The sequence below is a fragment of the Pristis pectinata genome, chromosome 4, assembly GCF_009764475.1.
Source record: "Pristis pectinata isolate sPriPec2 chromosome 4, sPriPec2.1.pri, whole genome shotgun sequence".
NCBI classification, from domain to species: Eukaryota; Metazoa; Chordata; class Chondrichthyes; order Rhinopristiformes; family Pristidae; genus Pristis; species Pristis pectinata.
The window spans coordinates 119,873,532-119,891,211 of NC_067408.1; the positions used below are offsets into that span (position 1 = coordinate 119,873,532).

At 46.4% G+C, this 17,680-nt stretch overlaps 1 protein-coding gene across 1 annotated transcript in view; it reads left to right on the top strand.

Annotated features, from left to right (window-relative positions):
* The first annotated feature begins 1,933 nt into the window (after nucleotides 1–1,933).
* u2af1 (U2 small nuclear RNA auxiliary factor 1) overlaps nucleotides 1,934–17,680 on the top strand; it is a 95,096-nt gene continuing 79,349 nt past the window's right edge. The window contains 1 exon segment of the mRNA XM_052013877.1: nucleotides 1,934–2,061. Within this exon segment, the coding sequence (XP_051869837.1) occupies nucleotides 2,018–2,061 (44 nt within the window). The 5' untranslated portion in view covers nucleotides 1,934–2,017.

Genomic DNA, 17,680 nt, shown 5'->3' on the forward strand with positions numbered 1-17,680 from the left:
GCAGTGACTAGTGGTGTCCCGCAGGGATAGGTTCTGGGACATCTACTTTTTGTGATATTTATAGATGACTTAGATGAGGGGGTGGAAGGCTGGGTTAGTAAGTTTGCGGACGACACTAAGATTGGCGGTGTTGTGGATAGTGTGGAGGGCTGTCAGAACTTACAGAGGGATATTGATAGGATGCAGAGCTGGGCTGACAAGTGGCAGATGGAGTTCAATCCGGAGAAGTGTGAGGTGGTACACTTTGGAAGGACAAACTCCAGGGCAGAGTACAGGGTAAGTGGCAAGGTACTTGGCAGTGTAGAGGAGCAGAGGGATCTGGGGGTTCATATTCACAGTTCACTGAAAGTTGCCTCACAGGTGGATAGAGCAGTTAAGAAGGCCTATGGGATGTTAGCTTTCATAAATCGTGGGATTGAGTTTAAGAGCCACGAAGTGATGATGCAGCTTTACAAAACTCTAGTTAGACCACAGTTAGAGTACTGTGTTCAGTTCTGGTCGCTGCATCACAGGAAGGATGTGGAGGCGTTGGAGAGGGTGCAGAGGAGATTTACCAGGATGCTGCCTGGATTAGAGCATATGGAATATGAGGAGAGGCTTAAGGTGCGAGGGCTTTATTCACTGGAAAGGAGGAGGACGAGGGGAGACATGATAGAGGTATATAAAATATTGAGAGGAATAGATAGACAGTCGGCGCCTCCTTCCCAGGGCACCAATGCTCAAGATGAGAGGGCATGGCTTTAATGTTATGGGTGGGAGGTTCAGGGGAGATGTCAGGGGGAGGTTTTTCCACCCAGAGCGTGGTTGGTGCATGGAATGCACTGCCTGGGGTGGTGGTGGAGGCAGATACATTGGACAGGTTCAAGAGTATGTTGGATGGGCACATGGAGGAATCTGAGATAGAGGGATATGCAGGAGGAAAGGGTTAGATAGTGTGAGGGTGGTTTGATGGATGGCACAACATGGTGGGCCGAAGGGCCTGTTTTGTGCTGTATGGTTCTAAAGCAGCTGGCGTAATGAAAGACCCCTCCCACCTGGGTCATTCTCTCTTTTCCCCTCTCCCATCAGGCAGAAGATAAAAAAAAGCCTGAAAGCACGTACCCCCAGGCTCACGGACAGCTTCTACCCCACTGTTATAAGACGATTGAACAGTTCTCTAGTACAATAAGCTGGACTCTTGACCTCACCATCTACTTTGTTATGACCTTGCACCCTATTGTCTACCTGCACTGCACCTTCTCTGCAGCTGTGGCACTTTACTCTGCATTCTGTATTGTCTTACCTCAATGCACTGTTAAAAGTTGATCTGTGTGAATGATATGCAAGACAAGTTTTTCTCTGTACTTCGGCACAAGTGACAATAATAAACCAATTCTAATTCCACCTCCCCCTCGCTGACTATCAACACAGTCCCAGCTCAAGGGTGCTGTGCTTAGCCCACTCCCCGCCATCGAGGCATCCAGCACTGAGGACCCTGGCCGCCCGGGACCACCCTCTCGTTACCCCCATCGGGGAGGTACAGGAGCCTGAAGCCCCACACTCGGTGGTTCAGGAGCAGCGTCCGCCCCTCCGCCACCAGGTTACCGAGCGGTCGGTGAAGCACGGACACCCCGCGGCATCGCCCTACTCATGTGCTGTGTCGCCTAGAGACACTGGGCCGCGCACTGCTGCCGCAGAACAACATGTCACGTCATATATCAGCGATGTCTGATGCTGGAGGCCAGGCCCCAGTCCCTCCGTGAGGGGACTCCCACCGACGCTGACGCGACAGCCCGGGCAGAGCGCGGCGGCCGAGGCCGAGGCCGAGACTAGACCCAGGCCCAACCTGCGCCACGCGGGGACTTGCCTCCCAGCCAATCAGAACCCGGGGGAAGCTCCCAGGTCGGCCGCTATAGGTCGTTGTCTGGCACGTGACAGGTTCCCGCCGTGCAGTCACGGACACGTGATGCGCCTCGGCGCGCATCAGGGCCGGCGCGTCACGTGAGCGGAGGGCGGTGACGTAGGAGCGGCGCTGAAGATGGCGGAGTACCTGGCGTCGATATTCGGTACCGAGAAGGACAAGTGAGTGAGGGGGGGGGAAGCGGCCGGAGAGCGCGGCCCGCACGCCCGACCCCCCCCACCACCGACCCCCCCCCACCACCGACCCCCCCCCACCACCGACCACCCCCCCCCACCACCGACCACCCCCCCCACCACCGACCACCCCCCCCACCACCGACCACCCCCACCCTGCCCCCATTCCGCCCGCCCGACCCCCCCCCCCCAACTCCGACCGACCGCCGTGGAGCCTCAGCGCTCGATCACCACATTTGGGCCTCAGCGCTCGGCCGCAGTGTGGCGGACTAGGCCGTGCGCGTCGCCGTCGGTCCTGGGACTGTGGGTGGCTGGGCCCGGGCCGCAGGGGTGGTGGGGGCCCGGGGCTGTGGATGGCCGGGTCACGGTGGGGTGGGGGTGCACCACACGCACACTGAATGGGAGCCGGCAGCAGCGCGGAGGAAGCTGGCGAGATGTGCAGCTCGCATTGCTCCTTCCCGAGCTAGCGTGGTCTGGGGTGTCCAGGGAGCCTCCATTAGGGCTCTTCCCGTGGTTCTAATTAGCAAAAGTGGAGTTAAGAACGTTTGATCGTAGTTTTCCAAATGTGTAGGTAGCTGGGGGCTAGAAAGTTGAAAATGTTTTAAACTGTTTAACCTCGAGTTGGGAAAGATCTAGAAACAATAAAGGACGACTTGTCGTCACATGGACAGCGTGAATTGATTAAAGAAAGTCAATATGAAGTTGTTAAAGATGAATCATTGCTAACTAGATTTTTTTTTAGAAGTATTAGAGGATGAATTAGACAAATGTAGTTGATGTTGTACATTTGGACTTCTGGGGATATTTGGTGAGGTGTTACATAATGTGAATTTAGGGGGAACATTAGTGAGGATAGGCCAATGTGTGAGTGGCTCAGGGTAGGACTGGAGCTTTGAGGTTTTGGCTCAAGAAGCTTCGGCGAGCAGAGGCTGAGGAGGAGCTTGCACCCAGAGAGGTAAGGCTGGTAAGTTCCTTTAATTTATTTAACTTAGGAGTAGGTAGTGATGGCAGCAGCTAGGGCAGTCGTGTGCTCCATGCAGTATGTGGGAAGTCAGGGACAGCACACTTGTCCCTGATGACTACACCTGCAAAAGGTGCATCCAGCTGTAGCTCCTGACGAACTGTGTTAGGGAGCTGGAGCTGGATGAACTCTGGATCATTTGTGAGGCAGAAATAGAGAGGAGTTTCAGGGAGATAGTCACCCCTAAAAGTCATGAGGTAGGTAGCTGGGTGAGTGTTAGGAAAGGGAAGGGGTATAGACAGAAAGAGCAGAGCACCTCTGTGGTCATTCCCATCAACAATAAGCACACCATTTTGGATACTGCTGGAGGGAACGACCTACCAGGGACAAGTTGTAGTGGTCACGTCTCTGGTACCGAGACGGGACCCTCAGCTCAAAGGAAGGAAGGGAAAGAAAAGAGCAATAGTGATAGGGGATTCGATAGTTAGGGGGGCAGATAGGAGATTCTGTGGGAGAGATCGAGAACCCCGGATGGTCTGTTACCTCCCTGGTGCCAGGGTCTGTGATATCTCAGATCGAGTTCTCGATATTCTTACGGAGGGTGAGCAGCCAGATGTCGTGGTCCACATAGGGACCAACGACGTGGATAGGAAGGAGGAGGAGGTCCTACAAAGAGAATTTAGAGAGTTAGGTACAAAGTTGAAGGACAGGACCTCCAAGGTTGAAATCTCAGGATTGCTACTGGTGTTACAAGCTAGCGAGGCTAGAAATAGGAGGATCATGCAGCTAAATACGTGGCTAAGGAGGTGGTGTAGGAGGGAGGGCTTCATGTTTCTAGACAATTGGGTTTTGTTACAGGGAAGGTGGGACCTGTTCCAATGGGATGGTTTGCACCTGAACTGGAGGGGGACTAACATACTTGCAGGTAGGTTTGCTAGTGCTGCTCTGGGGGGTTTAAACTAGATTTGCAGGGTGGGGGGAACCAGAGTGTTAGAGCAGATAGTGAGGTGGAGGAGGAAAAAGGTCATGTGAGGACTGCAGGTATCATCAGAAATCAAAGGTTTGTACGTGATAGAAATGTTCTCAGGTGCATCTATTTCAATGCAAGAAGTATTGTAGGTAAGGCAGATGAGCTTAGGGTGTGGATTGGCATGTGGGATTACGACATTATTGCTATTCGTGAGACTTGGATGCAGGAGGGGCAGGACTGGCAGCTTAATGTTCCGGGGTTCCGTTGTTTCAGATGTGATAGAGGGGGAGGGATGAAAGGGGGAGGAATGGCATTACTAGTCGGAAAATATCACAGCTGTGCGTAGACGAGAGCCCAACTGGCTCGTCTACAGAGGCCATGTGGGTGGAGCTGAGGAACAGGAAAGGTGTGGCCACACTAATAGGGTTGTATTATAGACTGCCCAATAGTCAGAATTGGAGGAACAAATCTGTAGTGAGATAGACCGATGTGAGAAACAAAAAGTTGTAATAGTAGGGGATTTTAACTTTCCACATATTGACTGGGACTCTCAAACTGTGAAAGGGCTGGATGGCTTGGAATTTGTCAAATGTGTTCAGGAAAGTTTTCTAAATCAATATGTAGAGGTACCAATGAGAGAGAATGCAATACTTGATCTCCTTTTAGGGAACCAGACAGGTCAGGTGACAGAAGTATGTGCAGCTGAACATTTTGGGTCTAGTGACCATAATGTCATTAGTTTCAAGTTAATTATGGATGAGGACAGGTCTGGTCCTCGAGTTGAGGTTCTAAATTGGAGAAAGGCCAATTCTGTGGAAATGAGAAAGGATCGAGGAAGAGTGGATTGGGATAAGTTGTTTTCTGACAAGGATGTGCTCACTAAGTGGAAGGCCTTCAAAGGCAAAATTTTGAGAGTGCAGAATTTGCATGTTCCTGCCAGGATTAAAGGCAAAGTTAACAAGCATAGGGAACCTTGGTTTTTAAGGGATATTGGCGATCTGGTTAAGAAAAAGAGAGAGGTGTATAGCAGGTATAGGCAACTAGGAACAAATGAGGTACTTGAAGAGTATAGAAAAAGTAAGAAAATACTGATGAAGGAAATCAGGAAGGCAAAAAGAAGACGGGTTGCTTTGGCAGATAATGTGAAGGTAAACCTGAAGGGTTTCTACAAGTATATTAAGAGTAAAAGGATAGTAAGGGACAAAATTGGTCCCCTAGAAGATCAGAGTGGTCGTCTATGTGTGGAGCCTCAGGAGATGGGGGAGATCTTAAACAGTTTTTTTTGCATCAGTATTTACTCAGGAAACTGGCATAGTGGATATGGAAGGAAGGGAAACGGCAATAGTGTCATGGAACATATAGAGATTAAAGAGGAGGAGGTGTTTGCTGCCTTACAGTGAATAAAGGTAGATAAATCCCCCGGGCCTGATAAGATATTTCTTCGGACATTGAGAGAGACTAGTGTAGAAATTGCAGGGGCCCTGGCAGATATATTTAAAATGCCCTTAGCCACAGGTGCAGTGCCGGAGGACTGGAGGGTAGCTCATGTTCCGTTATTTAAAAAAGGCTCTAAAAGTAAACTAGGTAATTACAGGCCAGTGAGCCTGACATTAGTAGTGGGTAAATTATTGGAAGGTGTTCTGAGAGATTGGATATACAAGTATTTGGACAACCAAGGGCTGATTAAGGATAGTCAGCATGGCTTGTGTGTGGTAGATCATGTTTGACGAATCTTGTAGAGTTTTTCGAGGAGGTTACCAAGAAAGTAGATGAAGGAAAGGCTGTGGATGTTGTCTAGATGGACTTTTGTTAGGCCTTTGACAAGGTCCCACATGGGAGGTTAGTTCAGAAGGTTCAGACACTAGGTTATCCATGGAAAGGTTGTAAACTGGATTCGAAATTGGCTGAGTGGGAGAAGACAGAGAGTGGTTGTGGATGGTTGTTTCTCAGATTGGAGGCCTGTGACTAGTGGTGTGCCTCAGGGATCTGTGTTGGGTCCATTGTTGTTTGTTGTCTATATCAATGATCTAGATGATAATGTGGTAAATTGGATCAGCAAGTTTGCTGATGATACTAAGATTGGAGGCGTAGTGGACAGCGAGGAAGGCTTTCAAAGCTTGCAGAGGGATCTGAACCAACTGGAAAAATGGGCCAGAAAATGGCAGATGGAATTTAATGCAGACAAGTGTGAAGTGTTGCATTTTGGAAGGACAAATCAAGGTAGGACATACACAGTAAATGGTAGGGCACTGAGGAGTGCAGAGGAACAAAGGGATCTGGGGGTTGTAAAGAAGGCTTTTGGCATCCTAACATACTTAAATCAAAGTATTGAGTATAGGAGTTGGGATGTTATAGTGGGGTTGTATAAGACATTGGTGAGGCCAAATTTGGAGTATTGCGTGCAGTTCTGGTCACCTAACTATAGGAAGGATATCAGTAAGATTGAAAGAGTGCAGAGGAGATTTACTAGAATGTTGCCGGGTCTTCAGGAGTTGAGTTACAGGGAGAGATTGAACAGGTTAGGACTTTATTCCTTGGGGCGCAGAAGAATGAGGGGAGATTTGATAGACGTTTATGAAATTGAGGGGTATAGACAGTTAATGCAAGTAGGCCCTTTCCACCTAGATTAGGAGAGATAAGTACGAGAGGACATGGCTTTAGGGTGAAAGGGGAAAGGTTTAGGGGGGACATTAGGGGGATCTTCAGTCAGAGTGGTGGGAGTGTGGAACAGGCTGCCACCTGATGCAGTAAATGAGGGCTCACTTGAGTTTTAAGAATAAATTGGATAGATAAATGGACGGGAGAGGTCTGGAGGGTTATGAACTGGGTGCAGGTCAATGGGACTAGCGGAATATCATTTTGGCACAGTCCAGAAGGGTCGAATGGCCTGTTTTCTGTGCTGTAGCATTCTATGTTTGATAGCATTATTGAAGGATATAGAATGAATGGATAGAAAATTGACTAAACATGTGGAAGGTAGAAGTGAAAGGTTTTTCGGATTGGAGAGAAGTGTGCAGTGGAGTTTCCCAGGGACCTGTATTAGGACTGCTCTGTAATAACGCAGCGAGTGAATGTTCCTTTATTCAAGAAGGATGGCATGGATAAGCTAGGAAAAGACAGGCCAGTGAGTCTTCAAATCACAAATTTGAATTTTTAAAGGAGGTAACTGAGGTAACTGAGCATATTGAAGAGGACAGTGCAATAGATGTTGTCAACAGTAAGGCCTTTGACTTCCATGGTCGGCAGCTCCATGAGGACCAGGGCAGGCTGGTGAATCCATGGCAGCCTTTGGGATGCAGGGCAGGCTGGTGAATTGGATCCAAAATTGGCTTGGTGATAGGAGGCAGAGGGTGGTGTTGGGTTGCTTTTCTCATTAGAAGTCTGTGATCAGTGGTGAACCTCATGGATTGCCGCTGTGTCTTTTGATGTTTGTGATGTACAAGTGTGGCATGGATGTGAAAGTAGGGGATATAGAACATGGAACACAGCATTACAGCACATTACAGGACCTTTGGTTCATGATGTTGTGCTGACCTTTTAGCCTTCTCTAATCAATCTAACCCTTCCCTCCCACATACCCCTCTGTTTTTCTATCATCCATGTGGCCTAGAGCCTCTTAAGTGTCCCTAATGTATCTGCCTCTACGTACCCACCACTCTGTGTAGTTTAACCCCCACCCCCACCGTACCTTCCTCCAATCACCTTAAAATTATGCCCTCTTGTGTTAGCCATTTCTGCCCTGGGAAAAAGTCTCTGACTGTCCAGTCAATCTATCCCTCCTAGCATCTTGTAGACCTCTATCAAGTTACCTCTCATCCTCCTTTGCTCCAAAGAGAAAAGCCCTAGATCGCTCAACCTATCCTTATTAGACATGCTCTGCAATCCAGGTAGCATCCTGGTAAATCTCGGAACCCTGTCTAAAGCTTTCACATCCTTCCTATAGTGAGGTGACTAGAACTGAACACAATATTCTAAGTGTGATCAAACCAGGGTTTTATAGAACTGCAACATTACCTCGTGGCTCTTGAACTCAGTACCCTGACTAATGAAGGCCAACACGCCATATGTCTTGTTAACAACCATGTCAACTTGCACAGCAAGTTTGGGAGATCTATGAAATTAGACCCCAAGATCTTTCTGTTCTTTCACACTGCTAAGAATCCTGCCATTAACCCTGTATTCTGCCTTCAAATTCGATCTTCCAAAGTGAATGACTTCACACTTTCCTGGGTTGAGCTCCATCTGCCACTTCTCAGCTCAGCTTTTCATCCTATCAATGTCCTGTTGTAACCCTCGACAACCTTCTGCACTATCCACAACGCCATCAACCTTCGTGTCATCTGCAGACTTACTTACCCACCCGGCCACTTCCTCATCCAAGTAACTTATAAAAGCCACAAAGGGTAGGGGTCCCAGAACAGATCCCTGTGGAACACCACTGGTCGCTGACCTCCAGGCAGAATACGCTCCATCTACAACCACTCTCTGCCTTCTATGGGCGAGCCAATTCTGAACCCACACTGCCAAGTTTCCCTGGATCCCACGTCTCCCAACCTTCTGAATGAGCCTATCATGGGGAACCTTCTCAGACGCCTTACTAAAGTCCATATACACCACATCCACCGCTCTACCCTCATCAATGTGTTTTGCATCCTCAAAGAATTTAATCAGGCTCGTGAGGCTGCCCCCCTCAAAGCCATGCTGACCATCCCTGATCAGCCTCTGCTTCTCCAAATGCTTATAAATCCTGTCTGTAAGAATCTTTTCCAATAATTTGGCCACCATTGAAGTAAGATTCACTGGTCTATAATTCCCAGGGTTATTCTTACTCCCTTTCTTGAACAAAGGAATAACATTTGCCACCCTTCAATCATCTGGTATTACTTCTGTGGCCAGTGAGGACGCAAAGATTGTTACCAAGGGCTCAGAAATCTCTTTCCTCGCTTCCTGTAGTATCCTGGGATATATCCTGTCTGGCCCTAAGGACTTATCTATCCTAATGTTTTTCATAATTTCCAGCACATCATCTTCCTTAACATCGATATGATGTAAAAATATGTGATGTTGTAGTTAGCAATGAAGGTTGTCTAAGGCAGAATGTAAATCAGCTGGAAAGTTGGGCGAAGCATTGGCAGATGGACATTCCTGAGAGCGAGTGCTGCATTTTGAGAGAGCAAATGTACACAGTAACTGCTGGGGCCAAGGGAGGGATGCAGAGTGGGACCATGGAGCGGCACGCGTGATGCTGTTACAGCGCCAGCGATCGGGGTTTGATTTCCGCAGCTGTCTGTAAGGAGTTTGTACGTTCTCCTGTGTCTGCGTGGGTTTCCTCCGGGTGCTCCGGTTTCCTCCCACATTGCAAAGGCGTACGGGTAGGTTAATTTGGGTTTAAAATGGGTGGCGCGGACTCGTTGGGCCAGAAGGGCCTGTTACCACGCTGTAAATAAATTTAAATTTTTTTTAAATTTTATGTCACAGCACAGGTGGTGACACAGGTAGATGGGTGAAGAAAGCATATGGCACACTTGCCCTCAGGTCAGGGCATTTACAAGACTTGGGGCATGTTACAGCTGTACATGATGTTGGTGAAACCATGCCTGAAATATTGTGTGCAGTCCTGGTCACCAAGTTGTCTATCTGAGCTGGTCCCATTTGCCTGCATTTGGCCCATATCCCTCTGAACCTTTCCTAACCACATACCTGTCTATATTCCTTTTAAATGTCACAAATTTTTGCCTTTACCACTTCCTCTGGCAGCTCGTTCCACATGCCCACCACACTGAAAAAACTTGCCCCTCACATCCCCCTAAAATCCCCTCTCACTGCAAACCTGACTCCCCTACCCTGGAAAAAAGACTGTTATCCTTCACCCTATCTATGTCTGTCAGCCTCCTATGCCCAGGGGGAATAACCCAGCCTGTCCACTTTCTCCTTATAACACAAACTCTCCAGTCCCAGTAGCATCTTTGTGAATGTTTTCTGCACCCTTTCCAGCTGGGTGACCAGAACTGCACACAATACTCCAAGTGCGGCCTCACCAATGTCTTGTACAGCTGTAACATGATATCTCAACTCTTGTACTAAGTGCCCTGATTTCAAATGCCACCTTCACCACCCTGTCTACTGTGTTGCTGCTTATAGGGAACTGTGTGCTTGTACCCTTAGAGTTTTCTGTTCTACAACACTCTGGGGCCCTGCTGTTTACTGTGCAACTTCCCTGGTTCAACTTGCCAAAATGCAACACTTCACACTTGTCAAGTTAGATTCCATCTGCCATTCCTCGGCTCACTTTCCTAGTTGTTTTAGATCCTGCTGTAATCTTAATTTTGTCATCACCTGCAAATTTACCATGCCACTGACTTCTCATCCAAGTCATTTATATAAGAGCAGTGAGGTGTGGTTTTACTAGTTAGACCACAGCTGGACTACTGTTTGCCTTCCTATGGGAAGGATGTGGTTATCTGGAGAGGGTGTAGAGGAGATTCACCAGGATAATTCCTGGATGAAGTGTTTCATTTATGAAAGACACACCTATACACCAAGGTTCCTCAAAACTCCCCATGACTTGTTCCTACTGTATGTACTACCTTTATTTGCACACCCAAAATGTATCTCTTTTGTATTAAATTCCATTTCAATTTCTGTGACCAATTTACTAATGTATCAATATCATCTGCCTCACCTTCAAAAAGCCACCATTTTACCTTGCCATGGAGAAGGTTGGGTGGGGGGGCATGGTTGATTGAGATATAAATTAAGAGGGGTAAATAGTAAGAAACCTTCCTCAGAGAAGAGGTATATTGAACTAGACGGTGTAAGTTTAAGTTAAGGGGCAGGAGGAGGTTCTGAGGATAAATCTTTTTACCCAGAGGACAATTGGAATCTAGAATGCACTGCCTGAGGAGGAGGGAGGTGGACGCAGATGTTCTCACATGCAGATAGCTAGATGAGCACTTGAATTACCAAACCAAGGAGTCAAATGCTGGTAAATGGGATTAGTATTGACGGGTACTCAATGTTCAGAGGTTCTGTTTTTGTGCTGTATGACTTCATGACTGAATGGAGATGTTCTGCAAAGCAGTCTTTGGTTTTTCCAACATAGAGAAGACCATGTAGTGGGCAGCGAATGGTATTGGTTTATTATTGTCACTTGTACCGAGGTACAGTGAAAAACTTGTCTTACAAACCGATCGTTCAGGTCAATTCATTACACAGTGCAGTTACATTGAGTTAGTACAGATTGCACTGATGTAGTACAGGTAAAAACAATAACAGTACAGAGTAAAGTGTCACAGCTACAGAGAAAGTACAGTGCAATAAGGTGCAAGGTCACAACAGGGTAGATCGTGAGGCCATAGTCCATCTCATTGTATAAGGGAACCATTCAATAGTCTTATCACAGTGGTGTAGAAGCTGTCCTTAAGTCTGGTGGTATATGCCCTCAGGCTCCTGTATCTCCTACCCGATGGAAGAGGAGAGAAGAGAGAATGTCCTGGGTGGGTGGGGTCTTTGATTATGCTGGCTGCTATACCAAGACAACGAGAGGTAAAGGCACAGTCCAAAGAGGGGAGGCTGGTGTCCGTGATGCGCTGGGCTGAGTCCACAACTCTGCAGCTTCTTGCAGTCTTGGGCAGAGCAGTTGCCGTACCAACCCGTGATACATCCAGATAGGATGCTTTCTATGGTGCATCGGTAAAAGTTGGTGAGAGTCAAAGGGGACAAACCAAATTTCTTTAGCCTCCTGAGGAAGTAGAGGTGCTGGTGAGCTTTCTTGGCCGTGGCATCTACGTGATTTGACCAGGACAGGCTGCTGGTGATGTTCACTCCCAGGAACTTGAAGCTGTCAACCCTCTCGACCTCAGCACCATTGATGTAGGCAGGTGCATGTACACCGCCCCCTTTCCTGAAGTCAATGACCAGCTCTTTAGTTTTGTTGACATAGAGGGAAAGGTTGTTGTCATGACACCATTCCACTAAGCTCTCTATCTCCTTCCTGTACTCCGACTCATCACTGTTTGAGATACGGCCTACAATGGTGGTATCATCTACAAACTTGTAGATGGAGTTAGAGCAGAATCTGGCCACACAGTCGTGAGTGTATAGGGAGTAGAGTAGAGGGCTGAGGACGCAGCCTTGTAGGGCACCAGTGTTGAGAATAATCATGCCGGAGGTATTGCTGCCTATCCTCACTGATTGCGGCCTATCCTCACTGATTGCGGTCTGTTAGAAAGTCAAGGATCCAGTTACAGCAGGAGGTGCTGAGTCCTAGGTCTCGGAGTTTGGTGACAAGCTTGCTTGGAATTATTGTATTGAATAAATATTGTATTGAATGTAATATATTGAATGTAATGTACTGAATTACAGTGGCATGCAAAAGTTTGGGCACCCCGGTCAAGATTTCTGTTACTGTGAATAGCTAAGCGAGTAAAAGATGAACTGATTTCCAAAAGGCATAAAGTTAAAGATGACATATTTCTTTAATATTTTAAGCAAAATTACTTTTTTATTTCTATCTTTTACAGTTTCAAAATAACAAAAAAGGAAAAGGACCCGAAGCAAAAGTTTGGGCACCCTGCGTGTTCAGTACTTAGTAACACCCCCTTTGGCAAGTATCACAGCTTGTAAACGCTTTCTGTAGCCAGCTAAGAGTCTTTCGATTCTTGTTTGGGGGATTTTCGCTCATTCTTCCTTGCAAAAGGCTTTTAGTTCTGCGAGATTCTTGGGCCGTCTTGCATGCACTGCTCTTCTGAGGTCTATCCACAGATTTTGGATGATTTTTAGGTCGTGGGTCTGTGAGGGCCATGGCAAAACCTTCAGCTTGTGCCTCTTGAGGTAGTCCATTGTGGATTATGGTGTGTGTTTAGGATCGTTATCCTGTTGCAGAAGCCATCCTCTTTTCATCTTCAGCTTTTTTATAGACGGTGTGATGTTTGCTTCCAGAATTTGCTGGTATTTAATTGAATTCATTCTTCCCTCTACCAGTGAAATGTTCCCCGTGCCACTGGCTGCAACACAAGCCCAAAGCATGATCGATCCACCCCCATGTTTAACAGTTGGAGAGGTGTTCTTTTCATGAAATTCTGCAGCCTTTTTTCTCCAAAGTTTCCTGCGTCCTCACCACAAAATTCAGCGTCAGTTGGCAAAGGAAAGTCTAAACAAGCCTGATGCATTTTGGAAACAAGTCCTGTGGTCTGATGAAGTTAAAATAGAATATTTTGGCCGCAATGAGCAAAGGTATGTTTGGAGAGAAAAGGGTGCAGAATTTCATGAAAAGTACACTTTTCCAACTGTTAAGCATGGGGGTGGATCGATCATGCTTTGGGCTTGTGTTGCAGCCAGTTGCACGGGGAACATTTCACTGGTAGAGGGAAGAATGAATTCAATTAAATACCAGCAAATTCTGGAGGCAAACATCACACCGTCTGTATATTAAAAAAAAAGCTGAAGATGAAAAGAGGATGGCTTCTACAACAGGATAACGATCCTAAACACACCTCAAAATCCACAATGGACTACCTCAGGAGGCACAAGCTGAAGGTTTTGCCATGGCCCTCACAGTCCCCCGACCTAACCATCATTGAAAATCTGTAGATAGACCTCAAAAGAGCAGTGCATGCAAGACAGCCCAAGAATCTCACAGAACTAGAAGCCTTTTGCAAGGAAGAATAGGTGAAAATCCCCCAAACAAGAATTAAAAGACTCTTAGCTGGCTACAGAAAGCATTTATAAGCTGTGATACTTGCCAAAGGGGGTGTTACTAAGTACTGACCATGCAGGGTGCCCAAACTTTTGCTTTGGGTCCTTTTCCTTTTTTGTTATTTTGAAACTGTAAAAGATGGAAATAAAAAGTAATCTTGCTTAAAATATTAAAGAAAGTTTCATCTTTAACTTTATGCGTTTTGGAAATCAGTTCATCTTTTACTTGCTTAGCTATTCACAGTAACAGAAATTTTGACCAGGGGTGCCCAAACTCTTGCATGCCACTGTAGATGTGCACATGGATTGCTGCTTCACTTGGCAGGATTGTTTGTCTCTGGGGAGGGGAGAGTTGAAGGGGGTAGGTGTTGCATGAACGTGGAATGGTACAGCACAACAGCATGCCCTTTGGCCCATCATGTCTGCGCCAAACACCATATGAAATTAAACTAAATTTCTTCTGCCTATACATGATCAATATCCCTTATTCCCTGCATTTTAATGTGTCTAGCTAACATCCTCTTAAACGCCACTATCATATCTGCTTCCATCACTACCCCTTGCAGCACATTCCAGGCACCTACCACGGTGTGTGTGTGTGTGTGTATGGAAAAAAAAACAAAACTTGCCCTGCACATCTCCTGTAAACTTTCTCCCTCTCACCTTAAATGCATGCTCTCTGGTACTTGACATTTCTACCTGGGAAAAAGATTGTCTACCCTGTCTATGCTTCTCATCTTATAAACTTCTATCAGGTATCCCCATAGCTTCCGATGCTCCAGAGAAAACAATTTAAGTTTGTCCAACCTCCTTTTTGCTAATAACCTCTAATCCAGGCAGCATCCTGGTTAAAAAAAAATCTTCGGCACCCTTTCCAAAGCCCCATTCCTTCCTGTAATGGGGCGAGCAGAACTACACACAATACTCCAAATGTGGCCTAAACAAAATTTTATACAGCTGCAACATGACTTCCAACTCTTATACTCACTGTTCCGACCATTGAAGGCAAGCGTGCCTTGGAAAAATATTGTGAGATGGGAAGTGGTTGGTGGAGATGGAATGGAATGGTGAACCATGGAGTTGTAAAAGGGACAGTTCATTTGGAATGTTGGAAGGGAAGAGAATGATGTGTTTGGTGGTAGAGGGTGGCAGAAGTTATGCAGGATGATCAATTGGAAGTGGAGGTCGGTGGGATGGCAAGTGAGGACAAGAGGAAGGAGGGAATGCAAGCTGAATGCAACAAAAAGGGCACTTGCCCCATGTTTGCTGTATCAGCAGTGACGGAGACGCAGCTGTGCTTCAGGGGAAAAAGCACTAATGTAGAAGCTCTTTAAGGTGAAAGGGGAAAGTTTGAAGGAGACGTGCGAGGCAAGTTTTTTTCAACACAGATTAGTAGGTGTTGGAACCTGCTGCTGGGGAGGTGGTGGAAGCAGCTGTGATAGCAATGTTTTGAGAGGTATTTAGACACAAATGAACAGACAGGGAATGGAAGGATATGGATCAAGTACAGGCGATGGGATTAATTTAATTTGGCATCATAGCACGGACATCATGAGCTGAAGTGCCTGTTCCTGTGCTGTAATGTTCTATGTTCTTGTCATCAAAGCAGTTACAGTGGAACATCATAGGAAGCAGGATGCAAGGAAGTGCAGTTGAGATGTCTCTGGGCTTGTAATGGATATTGGTCGCTATCTATCTTGAGATAAATCAAGAAAGAGAGAAAATATTAGATGTGGACCATGAGTAGGTGAGAGCAGGGTGGAAATTGGCAGTAAAGGTTATGAAGTCTAAGTTCTGTACAAATGTAAGAAGCAGCACGAGTACAATTGTCTACTGGAAAAAAAGTGAGGGGGGTGGGGCAGCCTGACTAGGTCTAAAGCAGGGACTGGTCCATATATCCTCCAAGGAGACCGGGATAACTTGGGCCCATGTGAATTCCCAAAGCTTCACCTTTGGGAGTAACAGGGTAGATAAATGGGGACCAGTAGATGTGGTGTCTTTGTAATTTGATAAGGTGCCACATGAAAAAGGGGGGGGGGGTGCGGGCTGCATTGGGACTGTTGCTCCAGATTCCAGCATCTGCATTCTCTTGTGTTACCAGTGTATTTTAGCCAGATTCACCAATGCAAAGGCTGGTGGCACCGACTCACCTACTTTTGCTCACGTTTCTCATGTTTTCTGTGAGGTCGAGATCCTCTCCAAGCCACAACAGCACTGCCTTTAACATGCAGGCTTGATGTAATGTGGGGCTTGGTCCTTAGTGAGCAGAGGGATAGGTTAGACTGACTAAGGATGGTGGAAAAATCGCGATGATCAGTGTCATGTTGGCAGTTTGTGATGAATAAATTTGGAGAGAGTGAAGCGAGAGGGAGGGGTCCAGATGGTTGGGAAATCTGAGACAGGAGAGAGAATCTGCAGTCTGGGTTTGACCTGTATATCCATAATCTAGTCATCACTGTATCAAGCAGTAGTCACAGTTATTATTCCCTGGGGAGCACCACCATCTGCCATCCTCTAGTCTAAAAAACAACCATTTACCAGAGCTCACTGCTGCGTGGCAGAAAACTAACTTCCTATCCATACTGTTGCCGACCCTTCAATTTCATGAGCTTTGCTTTTTTTTTTCTAGCCAGCTTTTTGTGTGGGACTTGGTCAGAATCGGTGTGGTGGACCAAATGGCATCCCGTGCCATTAGTTTCTTTGATTGTATAAATGGATGGTTTTCTGCATTACACAATGTGTTTGTAGCCTTTGTGTCCTGAAGCTCTTTGTAGCCAATTAAGTAGCTTTGGACCATAGTTGGAAAACTTGTAAAAATCTGAAGAATTTGTGGTGCAAGTTGAAGGTCTAATATTTGCTTCTCTTCCATTTGATGTAAAGTTTACTATTTTTAAATGGTAAGGTTTAGAACAATGTAACTGTATATGGAACAGAAGGACCTCATCTTATCTCCTTGCAAAGCAGGTTTCCATATCTAATATTGTAACTGTTCTTCATTATAAGGAACTAAATCCAATTTCTCACTGCTTTTTCCCTCTTTAAACCCAAAGTTGTAGGATTTTTAAACCTTGGGTCGGTGAAGTCCCAGTAGCGAGCCATTCCATTTACTTGCTTCCCTGTAGAAAAGTACTTCCAACCCAGAAAGCCTGTAGTCAGTGACCATGTACTCGGGCATGACAGTAGTTATCTGCCCCTCTGTTGTTGTAAGGTTTTGGGTGGCACAGTCGTGTAGTGGTTAGGGTAACGCTGTTACAGTGCCAGTGACCCAGGTTCAGTTCCCGCCACCGTAAGGAGTTTGTACGTTCTCCGTGTCTGCGTGGGTTTCCTCCAGGTGCTCTGGTTTCCTCCCACATTCCAAAGACAGGTTAGGAGTTGTGGGCATGCTATGTTGGCACCGGAAGAGTGGCAATACTTGTGGGCTGCCCCCAGCATCTTCTCAGTAACGCAAAAGGATGTATTTCACTGTGTTTCAATGTACATGTGACTAATAAATATCTTAAAATATTTCTTTGCCTTGTTCTGATGAAGGGCCTTTGATCTGAAGTGTTAACTGTTTTTCTCTGTCCATAGATGCTGGTGACCTGCTGATGTTTCCACTATTTTCTGTTTTACACTAAAACCTTTCACCCATTTAAAGTTTGTGAATGAGTCACTCCTCTCTCTCATTAGGCGAGTGATCCAGAGTATTTGTTTCCCTGATGTGTATAGCCCCACATTTCTGGTGTCAGCCTTATAAATGTTCTGTGTGCCCTCTATTTTTATAAAATTGCAACATAAACTTTAACTGTGTAGTACTTTAAATGTGGAGACACAAGATGCTGGAATCTGGAGAACAAAATAATCTGCTAGATGAACTCAGTGGGTTGATCTGTGGGGTGGGGGGAGGAATTGTTGATGTTTCACTTTAAATGTGGTTTGGCCAAGGTTCAATGCAGAATTGGCAGCCTTGCCCACTCTTCATTTCTGTCCCTAAGGGAAAA